Raw genomic sequence first — 17,558 nt, forward strand, 5'->3', positions numbered from 1 at the left:
TGCGACATGCGCAGGCGCGGTAGAAGTTTAACTGAGTAACTGAGCGGCTGTACGGTAGCAGTTGTTTAGCGCCGAAATCCCTGAAATATGAGTAAAATGTTAGCTTTTTTCACGTTGACAGTAACGCTGTTTGGCATGGAGGTGTTCGGCCTGCCGTACACTTATACTCAGGTAACGTTTCACTTTTCAGTCTTTGTTTTTGCCGTGAAACCTCAGTCCCGCTTTGGAGAAACGCCACAGTCTCGTGCTCACACTTAGGTTCATTCACTCGGCTTCCAAGTTCCAAACAAAGTAGCAGTTTGGATTTATTCGGTCAATTTTCTTTTTACATTTTGCGTTTATTTGAGTGAGTATAATTGTGTTAAATGGTGTGTTAGTTTAAGCGTAAGCCGAGTCCAAGTGTAAAGTCAGTTTTAAACTCAGGTCTTTAAATACTTTTACATGACTTTTGAAACTTCCCTTAAACTTTACAAGGAACACAGTTGAAAACAGCAATGTCAAATGAAACTCCAGTTAAATTTCCCTTGCGTGTAAAGGACTGTTCGTTATTTATGAGAAGGGCAGGCGTAATGCAAAATGGGGGAGGCACTTCAAATAATTTCTTGGGCACTGGGGAGGCAGGTATGCGTTTTGATTAGGGACTTTCAACCTTAAATGGTGGCATTTTGTATTTATTTTACATACCTTCAGAATCCCTAAACCCATAAGCATGTTTTATTTAGGAAAAAAAATCTTCAAAATCACACACAATTTTTCACAGCCAGAAATAAAATAGGTAAAGATAAAATATTTGGTAGAGATGCATAATAATATCAGCATGTCAACAGTATCTGTCATTATTGGCTTTAAAATGAAATATCACTATCTGCCAATATGACAAACCCATATTTGAATTATAATTATTTTAACTGACAAGCCAAAGTTGGAATATTTTTCTTATTTTGTATAATGAATGAATCTTGCATAAATTCAAAAGTGTCATATTTTATGTCTCTATCTGCTGGTTGGCCATCATCATAAGAGAATGCATAATATGATAATTATTGCATAATTGATATGTTAATTCCCCCTAAGAAGAGACCTGATGTATAAAAATATGTATCAGTTATCGGCCAAATGAGTTGTTACATATCAACGTATCGGATAGTGGCAAAAAATCCAATATGGTGCATCCCAAATGTGAGTAGCTCCAGAGAGGATCTTGATATTAAAAGAAAAAAAAAATTGAAGTCACACCCCAGGCACCCCTAATTTGATACATAATGTACAGTCCTTAAAGTGTTTCCTATGCAGTTATGGTTTTATTAATGACAAAATAATTCAGTCTTTTTGTTTGTTTGTTCATTTGCTTTTTAGTCAAGAAAACATCATGGATTTAAGGCCGAACCCCAGTTCAAAGAGAAGTACTTCAGCCAGACTCTGGACCACTTCAACTTTAACAGCATGGGGAACGGGACATTCAGTCAGCGTTACCTGATCACAGGTGAAAACAATATCCTATTATAAAAGTAACAATAAGCTGATATGATCAATTGATTGGTGTTATTCTCCTTTTAGACAAATACTGGAAGAAAGGCTACGGTCCAATTTTCTTCTACACTGGCAATGAGGGAAACGTCTGGGAGTTTGCTCTCAACTCTGGTTTCATCACAGAGTTGGCCGCTCAGCAGAGCGCCCTGGTCATATTTGCTGAACATGTAAGAAAACCCTGGTATTGATCATGAAAGAGCACAAATGCAGACACTGTTATTGTGTCTGATTCAGCACTTGTTCATCAAACAGTCACAGCTGAGAAGAATTTGCAGAGCACGTGAAAATGAGGAATGGATGGTTAATATTTGACTCATACTGTCAGCTGATTTTCCAACACTCACACTTCCCCGTGACTATTTTTTTCTCTTGCTTCGGTTTGGTTTCCACTACCTGCAAATTACAGAATCTGGTCAGCTGGTTTAACTATGAAACTAAATATATTATTGAGGGCTTTAAGGGAATCTGTGTTTATTAAAGTTTAAAATAGGGGTCTTTAAGCCTGTATAACTCTTTGAAACCTGAGCATATTGGCTTGATACATACATACATACAAGTATATGATTCTGTAGTTGAACAGCAGCTCAAGAAAAGGGGGATTTATTAAGGGCCTAGCATAAATAAAATAAAGCATTATTACTTTAAAAAAAACTGTAGGCTGGTTCATCATTAATTACATGAGTGATATGAATGCAGTGCTAGAGGGGAAAAGTAAGTGTGTCTGTCGCACTGAGGACCAAAAGAGCTGAAAGCTGACATCAAATATTCTGTTAGATTTTTACTTATTCTGTGATCAGATAGCTGCTGTTTTAAATTAATTTTGCCATATTTGGAGTAAGACAAAGGTCTTGTACAGATGCTTTTGACAACATTTAACATTTAAGAAAGTCCTTTATGACACAGAATATATAGGTTTTTATACATATACTTGTTAGCACATTGTTGGCTTGGCTTTACAATATCGAGTATCAAAATTCACTAGATTTAAATTAATCTTCCCGAAATCTTATTTTTAAGCAGGTGTCTTATGCTGCAAGTCCTCTTTTAGATCTGGTTTCAATTTTGGTTGTATACTTTGTCTTTCTAACCCAAGTTAAAAAAGATGTTTAAGTTAATAATGAAACATAAAGCAGAGTTCCCACAGTCACAGACAACCATAAAAGTCATCAAATCCACAATCTGTGTGTGATAAAATTAATTTTTACAGTAATCTTCCAGGGATTAATATAAATTTAATGTAACTTTTCTGTAGCTTTTGGCGTAACATTTTGTGTACCATCGTACAGGTTTCTTTATTAGCTCCTGAGTTCCATCTCTCCCTCCATGGACTGATGAACTCTTAGATCCAGCAGATTGAACAGTTAGGTTTAACTTCTGCTACTCTGTCTGTGCACAGAGAATCTGCTGCGCTCCGAAACATCCTTGATGCAATGAATAACTGAATGACATCCAGCTCTAAAAGTAGAGAATTCATGTGTGGTGTCAGATGTTTTAATCATGGCAGGCCAGCACAAATAAATGAGAGTGTGGGAAACCCAAAGGTTTCCATACCTATTTTATGCCCCACTTCTACTTTTAAATTTTACTGCATTTTTGGATGAAGCAATTTTCATATTATACATTTTAAATGGGCATGGACATTTTATTATGGGTCCTGTAAGATTTTGTCTATGACAATATATGGGAAGCCTGGTGCAGGAACTTTATCAGCTTATTTGGCCACAAGCCTGAAACTAGCTTTAGTACTCTAATAAGAGTATCATAATACTGATGACAGTGGAAAGATGGGCCTCAGGCAAAATGACATTCTCTTTAATTTCTTTTATATTTTCTCTGAATTTTCTGGAAATATAAGAGAAGTCAACTCCACTGACCATAAGTCACCTGTTAGCATAGATAACACCCCCTAAACATCAAGTGCAGGTTTCTGGCTGTGTGCAAAGACTGGTGCAATAACACCAAAAAAGGCTGGAAGAAGAGAAAGAACTTCTGCAGGCTTGAAACTGATGTTGGCCTACTGTTGAATAAACATAAACCAAATATATGTGATTTCAGGGAAATGTACTGAAGTATTAAAAGTAAAAGTACTCATGCAAAAAAGTTTAGATACATTTCATAAATCAAAATAATTAAAAGAAAAAGCAGCAGTTCCTCTGCATACGTACAGAATATATGACGAGCTGGAACCATGAAATATTAAAAGTAATATAAATTTTTCAATATTAGAATTGAAATACTTCTGTATATAACTGAAATTACAGTAACTGGTATCAATTCACCTAGTTAAGTAATTCTTCTTCAGCCCTGAAATTTAATAATCCAGTCATAATTGCTCTAAAACATCATCTAAATTTGATTAAATGATGCTCATGTATTTTTTTAAAAATGTCCTCAAATATAAAACTTATTTTTTTTTGTGCAGGGCAACAATTACGAGATATTTTTCTCTTATCTTGGTACGAGTGATCTAAACCACTCGTAAAATTTTCTCTTACCTATGAGAACAGCAAAAATAAGGAAACATTGGTGAATCCCAAAAATCAGTGTGAAATAACAAAACCTGGATACGAGCAAAAATGAGAGAAATCTTTTTGTTCATCATTTCTTGCATAAGGCCCACTATGTATCACTTCCCTAGTACAGCTGCTTGAGATCCTTTCACCATATATACTGTATAAATGCTACACTATATAGCACTGCAGTGCAGCTTTGAAACTTCCTGTATCTATTTTGAGTTTCTTATCAAGCCTGACGACTTTTGTCCTCCTTTTCCTGTTTACAGAGGTACTACGGCAAATCTCTGCCGTTTGGCGAAGACTCCTTCAGCATCCCTCAGATCGGCCTGCTGACAGTGGAGCAAGCCCTCGCTGACTATGCTGTCATGATCACTGAGCTGAAACAGCAGCTGGCAGCCACAGACTGTCCTGTCATTGTGTTCGGTGGCAGGTAAGCTCCACCTGAACGACACTGTTCCCTAACATCCACCTGTGTGACTTGTTGTTGAGCTCCCCTGAGGTTTTTGTGTCTTATATAAGTGATCTGTCTGACACTTGTGGTTTGCTTCAAGCTTGAGCGTGTTTTCTGTCTATGTAAATTCAGTATGTGATACGCTTACTGGAGTTGTATTTAGTGACCAGGTTTCAAATCTCCCACACCATTGAATTTTTATGCACAAACAACAGCAAAATGTATTAACCCTTTGAAATCGAAGCAAATTGGCCCGATTTCGTTCAAGAATATAAGTAGATGGCAATCAGCAACGTTGCAACAAAATGACTCAAAATTAGCAAGACATGTAAGATATTTTAATATATATATATATATGTCTGTGTGTGTGTGTGTGTGTGTGTGTGTGTGTGTGTATTATATTTATTTATATATATATATATATATATATACTGACACACACTCACACACACTTTCTTTTCTGGGGGTCATTTCTTGTCAAGATGCACATTATCAAATTTCCATGTTTTTCAAAGAAATCAAACCAATTTGCTCAGGTTTAAATGCTTGTGATAGGCGTATGAATGCTGCACAAGAAAAGGGATGTCAGTCCAGGTTTCAAAGAGTTAAGCAATGTAACACTTTTTGTTGATTCTCTTTTGGCTATGAAACACAAATGAAGTTTAAGTATAAGATGCACAAGCAGGACCAGAGGCTATAATCTCTTTAGCATTATACACTTTGCGTCTAGTTAATTAGATACACCTGCTGCAGCTAAAACCAGTGCATCCAATCTAACAGATCTTCAATAAATCCTCCTTTATGAAGGTTCTACTGTTCAGTTTCTGTAGAAACTGTTTTAGAGAAGTGTTGATTCAGCCGTTTGACTTTTTTATTGCATTATACTTTTCTTTAGTTTTTTTTAAAGGGAAAAAATGATTTTTCCTCTTAATTGTTGTACTGTTTATCAGTCTATATTGTGTGTGTGTGTGTGAGAGATGTGTTGGAAATATCAGCTGCAGAGATGTTTGCATCTCGTGCTGTCATGAGCACGAGCCTCTTGTCCATGAATAGATGTACACTTCCTTCTGTAACCTTCTTTAGGATCCCATGTGGTAGATCTTATTTGACCATGCTTAACAGAGACTGCCCATTGCTTCTTGTGCAGGTGATTATTATCTACCAATAGTTTCTACGAGAACGGCAATTAATTAAGAAGCAGTGTTTTGGCATTTGTTATTTACACACACACACACGCACACACACACAAAAAAGCACTTTCACAATCAACAATAATCTGTCAATCTGTCTATTTGTTTGGCTAACCAATCATTTCAGCTCTAAATTTTACACACTTAGTGTAACAGGTCACATGATGTTTTTTTTTTTTTAAAGCCAATCTTGACATTGCAGCTGTTCTGAACATCTCAATATACTCTATTTTCACAATCCATCCAGGTTAAATTGTGGTTGGAAATCAGATGCCAGAACTGTGTGAGCAGCAGTGTCGGCTTTCAGAGTGTGATCTGATCCTTTTTTGTTCTTTTAGTATGATACGGATCAATGACAAGTTTCCTTTTTCTTTCAGATATCAGAACATAGTTATTACTCAGTTCATTTGGGGCGGCTGTGCTTTAGAGGTAGAGTGGGTTGTCCTCTAATCGGAAAGTCAGCGGTTTGATCCTCGGCTCCTCCAGGCAATATGTCGAAGTATCCTTGGGCAAGATACTGAATCCTGAATTGCTACCGATGCTATGTCATCGGAGTGTTCGTGTGTGTGAATGATTACTGAGTAGCGGGTGGCACCTTGTACGGTAGCCTCGGTCACCAGTGTGTGAATGTGTGTGTGAATGGGTGAATGTGACATGTAGTGTTAAAGCGTTTTGAGTGGTCAATAAGACTAGAAAAGTGCAATACAAGTACAGTTCATTTACCAATTACTAATCATCTTAACCCAGGCACAGCTTAAAATATGTTCTAAAGTGAAAGACATTGATTATTCAGTGTTATTTCTTTCCTCTTGTTTGGTGCTGGACTGTGTCCTCCTGCAGTTACGGTGGAATGCTGTCCGTCTACATGAGAATCAAGTTTCCAAACATTGTGGCTGGAGCTCTGGCTGCCAGTGCGCCCATACTGTCCACTGCTGGGCTGGGAGACTCGAGGCAGTTTTTTAGAGACGTTACCGCTGTAAGTGCATTGATGCTCCTCTTTGTCAATCACAGATAAGTGGCCATAAAGGGATAGTCCAGATTTTTTAAAGAGGGGTTGTGTGTGGTACTTATCCATAGTCAGTGTATTTCATTAGATGTCCATCAGCACGCCCCCAGTTTAGAGAAACAGGCAGGAATCCGACATGAAGCTAAGCAACAAACTGCTTTAGATGGGGGTCAACAACAATGTATTTTAGCCTCCTAACAAAAGTCCCTCTGAAAAAAACAATTAAAGTTTATGAGAGTTTTTTCACAGCTATACCTTACTGTCAGACAGTGATTTTCCAACGGGACAATGAAGCTGTTATATTGCTCTGATCAAAGCCACACTCTATAGAGAAAAACAAGGATTTAACATCACTGAATACAGGAGCTGCTGGTCAACTCCTGCCTCAGTCAGTCAGTTAGATTTTTATTGTGTGACTTTGGCTCTGAAAAGATTTAGATTCACCAAAGTCACAAAATAACACAAACTAACGAACTGATTGAATCAGCAGGAGATCAGCAACTCCTGCGTTCAGTGACCTAAAATTACTTTTTTCTGCTGTTGGTGTTGATGAGAGCACAGACAGAGGACTGAAGCTGTTAACAGCTTTCCTGTTGAAAGGGGCTTTCAATGAGATGTAAAGCAGTGAAAATACTCTCTGATGCCGGCGCAGGTGGAGAATGACTGGCTGTGGTCGCTGTCCGGGGGTGTGTTTGGATGTAAGAGAGCGATGGGCCCTGTTGATTTCTGGTAGAGATGGAAGTTTCTCGTTCCCAAACGCTTCATGCAACAGCTTTGAGGAAAATTTCTGGATGGCCGCTTTCGGTGAATTCCAGGTAGACCCAGGATAACTTGTTAACTTTAGCTACTTTAGGCTAGCATTTTTGTCATGGAGAGTAGTGCAATGCTCTTAAGGTCCACAGCTCGCTGACTGAGGTCCTCTGAAGAGAGTTCAAGGGATCAGACACGTTGGCCATGGTCGTCCACTGTGAGCTGCTTTTGGTTGAGTTTTGTGTCGAGCAGGCTGAATGATGTTTTGATTTCCAACGCCTCGCGGTACTGCTCAAGCAATGTAGTGATGGCTTCCAGTGTAAGGCTGACATTAGCATCTTATTTTTTTACCCAACTTGTCACCTTTTGAGGACATTTTAGAAATAGCAGTGCTTGCTCAGGTGAAACCAAAGGAAAGAAATATTAGAAAGAAATATTTCTTTTTAAGATTTTTTTGGCATTTTAGCCTTTATTAGATAGGACAGATCAATAGCGTGAAAGGGGGAGAGAGAGTGGGGACAACATGCAGCAAAGGGCCTTGAGCGGGCAACGAACCTGAGGCTGCTGCAGCAAGGTGCCTGCTTTATCCACTCAGCCACCGATGCCCCAAATATTGACATATTTAGGTGGCGCTTTTGTAGGTGGCAAAAATATTTTTTGTCTCTGACCCATTAAGAGCAGTACACTCCTTAACTCCTGTGTCAGACTCCTCTGCCTGCTTCTCCAAAGTGGCGGTGTGCTGACCGACATCTCTATGCAACAAACTGTCTATGGATATGCACCTGGTATAACCCCACTTAAAATCCAAACTTTCCCTTTATTCCACCTATACATAAAACAGGAAGTTCCACAGAAGCAGAGTTTTTTTTTCCATGTTTGCCTTAAAATTTTTAGTCCTATTTTTGAAACACTTTAGTAAATATGTTTACACAGATGTGCTAGGTGGATAATGACCTTTGTTATTTTTTTTCAAAGGATTTTGAGAGTGTTGCCCCTGAATGCAGAGAAGCTGTGAGAGGAGCGTTCCACCAGTTGAAAGAATTAGCCGAACAGCAAGGTAAATCTGACCACATCCACGCTAATACCTTTTCATTTTAAAACGCAAAACTACTTCTATGATTATGATGAGTCCACACAACTCTGCTATTGATGTTGCCAGATTACAGTCGCATCCAGTCAGAGTTCTCTCTGTGCAAGCCTCCGTCATCTCCTCAGGACATCCACCAGCTCAACGGCCTGCTGAGAAACGCATTCACTCTGATGGCCATGCTGGATTACCCATACAGCACACACTTCATGGGCAACATGCCCGCCAAACCCGTCAAGGTAACTGCACATCTGTACTCTAAAGAGCTACATATGAGTTAACAGCATGGGAAAACGTGTGTGTGTTTGTCTATATATATATATATATATATATATATATATATATATATACATATATATATATATATACATATATATATATATATACATAAGGTGTGTATATGTATATATTATGTCAAAAAACTCTCAAAAAATGTCATTTTTTATGTACAAAAAGAATCATAAAAATAGTCATAGTTTTGTATGTTGAACTAACATCATAAAAATGTCCAAAATAACACCATAAACAGTATCATAGTTTAATGTTGAAAAAAATCATCATAACAAAACATTGTATAATACATAGAGAAAATGTCGTAAACAGTATCGTACTTACATACAGTATAAAAAGTGTCATAGTATAGTGCTTTGGAAAAAGGATGAAAAATTAAAATGTGATAGTATAGAGTGTTAAAAAAACCTCATAAAAAGTGTGTAAAAAGTAGTGATGTATATCAAACTAAACATAACTGAAAAATGTCATAGTATAGTGTGTTGAAAAAACATGAAAAAATGTCAGAATATTTTGAAGAAGAAAACATACAAATGTGTCATAGTATAGTATGTTGAAAAATCATGAAAACTGTCATAGTATCATGTGTCGAAAAAACATCATTTAAGTGTCATTGTCTAGTATGTCAAAAAAATGTCATATTTTAGTATGTCAAAAAAAGGCATAAATAGCGCCATAGTATCGCATGTGGAAAAAAACGTCATAAAAAGTGTCATATGTCGAAAAAACATCATGAAGTATCATTGTATAATATGTTGAAAAGAATGTAAAAAAAATGTCATATCATAGTATATCAAAAAAAATTATCAATAAAATGTCGTTGTATAGTATGTCTGAAAAAACATAGTAAAAAGTGTCATAGTATAGTATGTTGAAAAAGTCAGAAAGTGTCAAAGTAAAGTGTGTTGAAAAAAACCTCATTAAAATTGTCATAGTTTAGTATGTCACAAGAATGGGGGGGGTGTCATTCAAGGGACATTGTAGTATATCTACATCACTAAAAATACAGTGTATTACATCAAAATAAAATCATAAAAGATGTCATAGAATGTTTTGGAGAAAAAATATCCTAAAAAGTGTCATAGTATAGTATGTAGAAAAAACGTACAAAAATATCATAGTAAACAATATTGAAAGTTATATAGTATGTTGAAAAAATATCGTAAAAATGTCATAACTGCGTCTTAAAATTTGTCACGAGACACTATGTCAAACAAAAATAAAAAAAGTCACTGTATAGTTTGTAGAAAAAAAGAAAAAAATATCAGAGTAGAGCAAACCATCATATACTATGTAATACAAAGTAGCATAAAAACGTCATACAATAATGTCATCTAAAATGCATTCAAAATAGTATAGTATATTATGTCGCATAAAAAGTCAAGGTATAATATGTTGTCTAAAATGGCATAAAACAGTTAAATATAGTATGACGTCCAAAATGTAATGAAAAAAAGAGTCATACTATAGTATTGCATCCAAAATACCATACAAATGTCATACTATACTATGTCTTTCAAAATGCCATTAAAAAATCATGTTATGTCGTTCAAAATGGTATTAAAAATTCATATATATTGGGTCATAGGGCCTAAAAAAAATCCAAAATACAATAAGAAAGTCAAAGTATAGTATGTCTTCCAAAATGGCATGAAAATACCACAAAAATAATCGTCCAAGATGGCATTAAAAAGTCGAAATGTTAAAATGGCATAAAAAAGTTGTACTATAGTATGGCTTCCAAAATGGCCTAAAAAATTCATACTATAGTATGTCGTCCAAAAGGGCATAAAAAAGATCACACGGTAGTATGACATCCAATATCAGTATAGTCAGTATAGTTTGTCAAAAAAATGCCATTAGGGACTTCCATTGTATAGTATATCAAATATAACACCATAAAAAGTGTCATACTGTATTATGTCAAAAAATGTCAAAAAAAATGTTGTCTGAAACTGCATTATAAAGCCATAATACTGTGTGTCATCAAAAATAGCACGCAGGAGTCATAGTACAGTATGTACAGTAAAATGGCATCAAAAAAGTAATACTATAGTATGCCTTCCAAAATGGCATAAAATTGCAAAAGCATGAATTGCGAAATAAAATTGCATAAAAAAGAAATACTAGTGTCTGTCGTCCAAAATGGCATAATTAAAGTCATTGTATAGTATGTCGTCCAAAATGGAATCAAAAATCATACTATAGTATGTCACCCAAAGTAGTTTAAAAAAGTCATAGTATAGTATGTTGCCCGAAATAGCAATGTTTTACTACAGTATGTTGGAAACTACTAGTATGTGGAAAAGAATGTCAAAAAAAATGTCATAGTAACATCATGATAACTGCATAGTATAGTATGTCAATAACACATCATAGAAAATATCCTTGCATAGTTTGTCAAAAAATTGTCATCAATAATGTCATATTATAATATTTCAAAAAATATAGTAAAGCATGTAAAAAAAAACATCATAAAAAACATCATAGTGTAGTATGTAAAGAAAAAAATTAAAATATATATTATAGTATTTTGAAAAGAAGTTCATAATTAATATCATAGTATAGCATGTAAATAAAACAGAAAATTTTATTGTGTAGCATGTGAATAAAACCTCAGAAAAAATGTCATAGTATGGTATGTGGGTAAAAAGGTTATGAAAGAGATGTCATAGTATACTATGTCAAAATACAACATAAATGTCATGATGTAGTATTTTTGAAGAAGGTAATGGAAAAAAATGAAAATTTCATAGTATAGTATGTCAAAAATAAAAATATTTGCCAAAATGTCAAAAAAGAAAATTCATAGTATAGTATGTCTAAAACTGTCATAGTATGGAATTTAAAAAAAACATGAATGTGTCATCACAGTATTTCCAAAAAAGACATTAAAAAATCTCATAATATAGTGTGTTGGAAATCATGAAAAAGGTCATAGTATAGCATGTTAAAACATGTAGTTTGTCAAAACAAACATAGTATGTTGATAAAAAAAAAAAAAAAATGTTATAGTATCGTTTTTCCATTAAAACATCATAGAATATGCCAAAGTATAGTATGTCGAAAAAGATATGTATGATGAAATAACATAAAAAATTATTTTGAAAATTTTTAGTCTTGGAAAAAATGCCGTATAAAATGTCAGAAAGATTGACAAAAATGTCCAAGTATAGTATTTTGAAAAAACGTAACAAAATAAATGTAATAGTATGGTATGTCAAAAAAACGTCAATAAATGTTGTAGTACAGTATATCAGTAAAATAGAAATATCATAGTATAGTTTGTTGAAAAAACCTAATTAAAAATGGCATAGTACAGTATGTCAAAAAAGGATATGAAAAGAATCTTGGCATAGTATGTCAAAAAATAAGACAAAAAATGTCAGTATAGTACATTATAAAAGAATATGGAAAAATGTCACAGTACAGTATGTTGAAAAAAGATTATGAAAAAAATGTCATAGTATATAGTATGTCAAAAAATGTCATAGCATAGTATAACAAAAAAACGCCAATATAAATGTCATGTGAAGTATGTGACTAAAAGGTCACAAAAAATGTCATAGTATGGTATGTTGAAAAAATGTCTATTACAGTATATCAAAAACATCATAAAAAAATTTTATAGTACAGTATGTTGGAAAAATATAACGGAAAAAATCTCGTGCAATATGTCAAAAAATTTCATAAATAATGTCACAGTGTAGGATGTCGGAAAAACATGATAAAAAGTGACATATAGCAGTTGAGTTGAATTAATAACCAAAGATAAAGGACTATGTAGGTTTAACAAATAATATCCACTGATATATCATTGTCTGTTATTTTATTTTTCAGATGCTCAAATATTGATGTCATAACTGTCTTCAAAAACCTAAATTTTATGATTTTATACATTCCAATAAGAGGTTTTTCCCGGCCTTCTCCTTTTTGTATGGGACAGATGTAGGAGTTGATGTGTGTTTTCTTGTTTTATCAATTTTGCCTATATAATACAAATTTAAGAAAACATTGTGGAAGAATACAAATCAAGTATCGGTCAGTATTCACAGTTATTATTATGTTGATAATCAGGGCGGGACAACAGGTCCTTGTGACTGGAACGCATAATGATCCTGTCTGTTCAACGAGAAGTAATAGGATGCAAATAGAAACTTTGAAAAACATTTTAATATGATTTTAAATAAGCATGAGCAGATGTGAAGAGTGAAATGCATAAGAAATGATGAGATGTTTTCCAAGTAGACTGAAGGTGCTACTTTATTTTCAGGTGGCCTGTGAGACCATGCTGAGCGGACCTGACCTGCTCACTAACCTCAGGGACACTGCAGGTAAACTATTACCTATTAACCATTCATGTCCCTGATGGATAACTGAACCTAAAATGTAATATGTAAGAACAAAACTGGAAAAGAGTGCTGCTATTCTGGGGAAAAAAAGACAAATCACTGCACATTCTGTATTCCTCACTTGTACTACCGTCTCTTAATCACTGTGTGGAAGTTTGGGGTAGCACTTACAAAAGCAACTTCCAACCAATATGCATACTTAATTATTTATTTTTATTTTTATTTTTTAAATCAATCAGGATGACAGATTTGGGATATCGGGAGAACACGAACACACTGTTTTGATGCATTGATTTTCATAATTTTAATTAATAATTTCATAATTCATCTGTTGGAATTTAAAACTACAATATTCATGTTTAGAGCAAGAAATAATTCAGTTTTGTGACAAGGAGTGGGGATATAATGTAAGAAGAGATTTTAATTTTTAAAAACAGTGTGTTCGCACAACTAAAAAGTCTTTCTATATCAGTGTTTGGGGTGGACTTATGATATGGGTTTGGTGATGGGTTGAAACAGCATGACTAGAAATCAGTTTTTAAAAAAACTATATTAAAAATATATTTTTGGCAGTTATATGGATGAGGAAATGTTGTGTTAGGGGAGTTTCTATGTATTCTGTAACACTTGGGGTTATTTTGATTGTAAATAAACCTGGGATAAATATTTACTTAACTGGGTGGTAAGTATACTGGGGATGGATGTTTGTACACTAGTTGTAAATAAATTTGGGTATTTGTTGGAATGATATACGAGTTAAATGGAAAAAAAAGCGATAAAGGGAAAGGGATATATACATTTTTCTTCTACCTACTCCCTTTTGGACACAATGTTTTTGTAATATATGTTTTAATTTTGGTTCAAAGTAAGGTCATTCATTAATTGAAAATCCTGTCACTGTTTCAGACTGGATTGTTTTATATGTGAGGGTAGAGTTTGGATGTAAGCTCCTCAGTTGGCCATCAGGTGTACTTCCTGTCAGCAGACACTAGAGGGTAGCAGTCAGCTCCATATTGCCCATTTAGCAATAAACGCACCTGCAAATGCTTCTGCTCTGAGTCACTAACAATAGTTCTAAAAAATATGTCCTCACAGCCAGAACTTTGTACATGCTGGTTTGTTTTTTAACTGTGGGAAGCTGGTGTGCTCTGCCTGTGCTCTTCCCGTCTGACTGGGAATTATTTTAATATTAGTTGCTGTGTCAGTCTGTGTGTCGTCTAGCTCGAGATCAGAGTTCTTTTTGGGAAGGAATCCAGAATCTCTCTGACCCCTAAAAAGAAATAAGCTCATAATGGAAGTGACTAGAATAAAAGTATTTTATTTAGCTTTTTAAACTTGATATTTTAAAGTATCTACCTGGATCTCCATCACAGCCAAAAGTCATATGAAAACCTCTATGTCAAGACATTTTAATAACCTCCACTGAGGTGTGTGACTGCTGTCAGTGGTTTGATGGTACACATCTCCTCCTGCAGGGATTGTGTACAACGCTACGCAGATGCTGACCTGTTTTGACCTGTACAGTCTGTATTTGGAGTGTGCTGACCCTACTGGCTGTGGACTGGGCTTCGACAGTATGGCCTGGGACTATCAGGTACCCCCAACCACCAACTACGAACAGCACAGTGAACAGTCTTTTGTAATCTGATCAAAATGCCGGTGCAGAAGGTTGCTGAAGATTCTCAGTCATCCGGGTCATGGTAATTCTAGGCGCTATATCGTAAGCAACGGGACTTGCTTGAATTTTTCGAAGACGTTTCACCTCTCATCCAAGACTCTTCGTCAGTTCTAACTGTTAGACCTGGAGAAGGCTCTTGGATGACAGGTGAGCAAGTTGGTATAGAAACATTTCAAGTTGGTTTCAGTCAACTCGTTATAGTTAGGAGTGATTACAGATGTACTTGGTGCAGGGATGGATGCACTGGGTTGTGATAAAATAAATATTGCCCCACCTATATCTATAGATAGCAGGCTGCATTTAGTCTTAGTTCAAACTGAACATTTTCCACACACACTGCTCATGGTGTCAAATATCAGGCCACATATGTCAAATTTGAGAACCACCTTAGAAGGTAGATTTATTGGTCATTTTTTAAACAAAGTTTAAAAAACAAAATTACAGTTATCCTTGATCCTGCTGCGTCTTTGAAGTTGAGGGCCGAGTTGCTGCTGACGGCATCGTTCAGTTCCTGCAGTGCATTTGTTGAACTTGCATTAGAGTCCCTTGTCCAAATGGCCCCCACAAGGTCAGTCCATCCCGTGCAGCAGCTTGATCCGGGATGTCAGGTGTTAATCATGACTCTGTGAAGATGTGTGCAGAGCAGTCCAAGATCTCCCGTTGCTGTGTGAGCCAAAATCACACCTCATCCACTTCCTGCTCAGAGTCAGGCGAGCCTCACCATGATACCGACTCTTCTCCCTCTTTTCGTCCAGCACTTTCAGTTGCGTTTCTCCCCTCCGGTCTGACGGGTTTGTTGCCGTATGCCATCAGTGTGGACCCTTTCGCGGTCCGCTGCATTGAGTCCAAGCCCCACACAATTTTTCCTGATGCTGAAAGTGCCACTCCATCGAAGAAAAGTCGTGTGTCAGCAGAAAGGGCCATGGTGTTGAAAAACCGTTGCTGAATGAGCCTTAATCACATCTCATCCGCTTTAAGTCTCCCTTTTAAATAGGAAACAAAAAACCTCCAATATCCATATAGGAACTAGTTTCCTTGTAACTTGATGTTTGAGATGAAACATTTGTAACAGAAGTTGAACTAAAGTCGACGTATCATTTACAATTCTCCATTAGAGTAGACAATACACTCTGAGTTGTGGTATGTATATTAAGTGTCTGTTTTTGTAATAATGTTAATATACAGATTATTTTGACTTTTTATTTTTGATGGACAGTTTCGTTAATAATTTGAAGATGTATGGGATATTTCTAACACTCCCCTGCTTCTATTGTGGTTGCAGGCATGCACAGAGATCAATCTGTGCTATGAGAGCAACAATGTGACGGACATGTTTCCTCCCATGGCCTTCACCGAGAGAGACCGCGAGCTTTACTGCTCCAAACGCTGGGCTGTGGTTCCACGACCAGACTGGCTCAAAACCCAGTTCTGGGGAGATGGTGAGCATTTCATACTGACACACCGCACTGAAATATCATTACATCTAGTAGAGGTGGGGACCCAAGTGGTCCGAGTTCAGTTCATTTCAGAGGGGTCTGAGTGTCTGTGGAGTGTTCACAAATGTGCAGAAATTGGTGAGTTGTTGATGTAAGTCCACCTGGAATGCTGGAACAGACCAAGTGTGAAAACACCCTAAATTAGAAGCACTAGGAGAAGCCAAAGACGAGTACTTTTCTCATAGATTATCTGTCTCATGTACTACTGTGTGGACATAGAATCTTCAGTAATAATGCACCAGCTGTAGCTTTAAGTGCAGTGGACCTTTGAGCCCACAAAAAAAACACAAGTGAAGAACAGTTTTAGCTCATGGAGGCATTTGGGATTAGTTGTTGAAAGTCGTAGAAAATGAAGTCCTGGAATTGAATCTTGGTGGACAGATACACTGACTATGACCTGTACCATGGCAGTAATGAACAGGTGGCATGAATGCTGTTTGTAATTGGAATTTTCTATTTTGGAATTTAGCTTGGTTCTTTAATTTGAAATTTTTTTTTAAAAAAATTGGCATGTAATTTTAGTGTTTATTTTGTCCTGTGTCCATTCACTAACATGGAGGGGCGGGCCTTAGGACTTGTACTGCAGTCAGACACCAGGGGGCGATCGAGATTGAATAACTTCACTTTGGGGGAGCTGTCATGTGTCCATCTTTACATACAGTCTGTGGTACCGTTCAGTTACCCAGAGCACCACATTCTGGGAGTGTGAGAGATTGCTCTTGGCTCTGTCTGTTCGGCGCTCTGCCGCTCCATCTTCCCAGAGTGCATGTTTAATGGACTACACTGTTCATTAATTCATGTAGCGATGGAACGCTCTGTTTCTTCAAATAACAATTCTCTCATTTGAATGTAGAGTGTCAGATTAAATTTATGAATGCACCCACTGTATCTGCACCATTTTTTTCTAATGAGCTCTCCCCTTGTGTTCAGCTCTCTCCACAGCCAGCAACATTATTTTCTCCAATGGAGATCTGGACCCATGGGCAAATGGAGGGGTAAGAGATTATTTTAAGTTAGCACACTTGAGTGAATTGTGAAGTCACCGCTCTTGCCTAATCAGGTCTGTGCTGTTTAGGTGCGCAAGTCACTGAGTTCATCATTGATAGCTGTCAACATTTCTGGAGGAGCCCATCATCTGGATCTGAGGTACAGCAAGCGGCCGGCCCCTAAAGATGCATCCTTGAATTTTTTTTTAACATCAAAATCTAATG

General features: G+C 36.2%; 1 protein-coding gene across 2 annotated transcripts in view; it reads left to right on the plus strand.

Annotated features, from left to right (window-relative positions):
• The window catches only part of dpp7 (dipeptidyl-peptidase 7), a 20,888-nt gene continuing 3,330 nt past the window's right edge, over window positions 1-17,558 (plus strand). For both annotated transcript variants that reach the window (XM_088077189.1, XM_088077190.1), the window contains exons 1-12: window positions 1-171; window positions 1,357-1,483; window positions 1,558-1,697; window positions 4,313-4,476; window positions 6,528-6,663; window positions 8,419-8,500; window positions 8,603-8,769; window positions 13,095-13,155; window positions 14,649-14,767; window positions 16,134-16,290; window positions 17,278-17,342; window positions 17,423-17,493. In XM_088077189.1, coding sequence (XP_087933315.1) covers window positions 88-171; window positions 1,357-1,483; window positions 1,558-1,697; window positions 4,313-4,476; window positions 6,528-6,663; window positions 8,419-8,500; window positions 8,603-8,769; window positions 13,095-13,155; window positions 14,649-14,767; window positions 16,134-16,290; window positions 17,278-17,342; window positions 17,423-17,493 — 1,373 coding nt within the window. In that variant the 5' untranslated portion in view covers window positions 1-87. The remainder of the gene's footprint in view (window positions 172-1,356; window positions 1,484-1,557; window positions 1,698-4,312; window positions 4,477-6,527; window positions 6,664-8,418; window positions 8,501-8,602; window positions 8,770-13,094; window positions 13,156-14,648; window positions 14,768-16,133; window positions 16,291-17,277; window positions 17,343-17,422; window positions 17,494-17,558) is intronic.

Source organism: Plectropomus leopardus, chromosome 4, assembly GCF_026936395.1.
Source record: "Plectropomus leopardus strain MGB_pleo_1.0 chromosome 4, ASM2693639v1, whole genome shotgun sequence".
NCBI lineage: Eukaryota > Metazoa > Chordata > Actinopteri > Perciformes > Serranidae > Plectropomus > Plectropomus leopardus.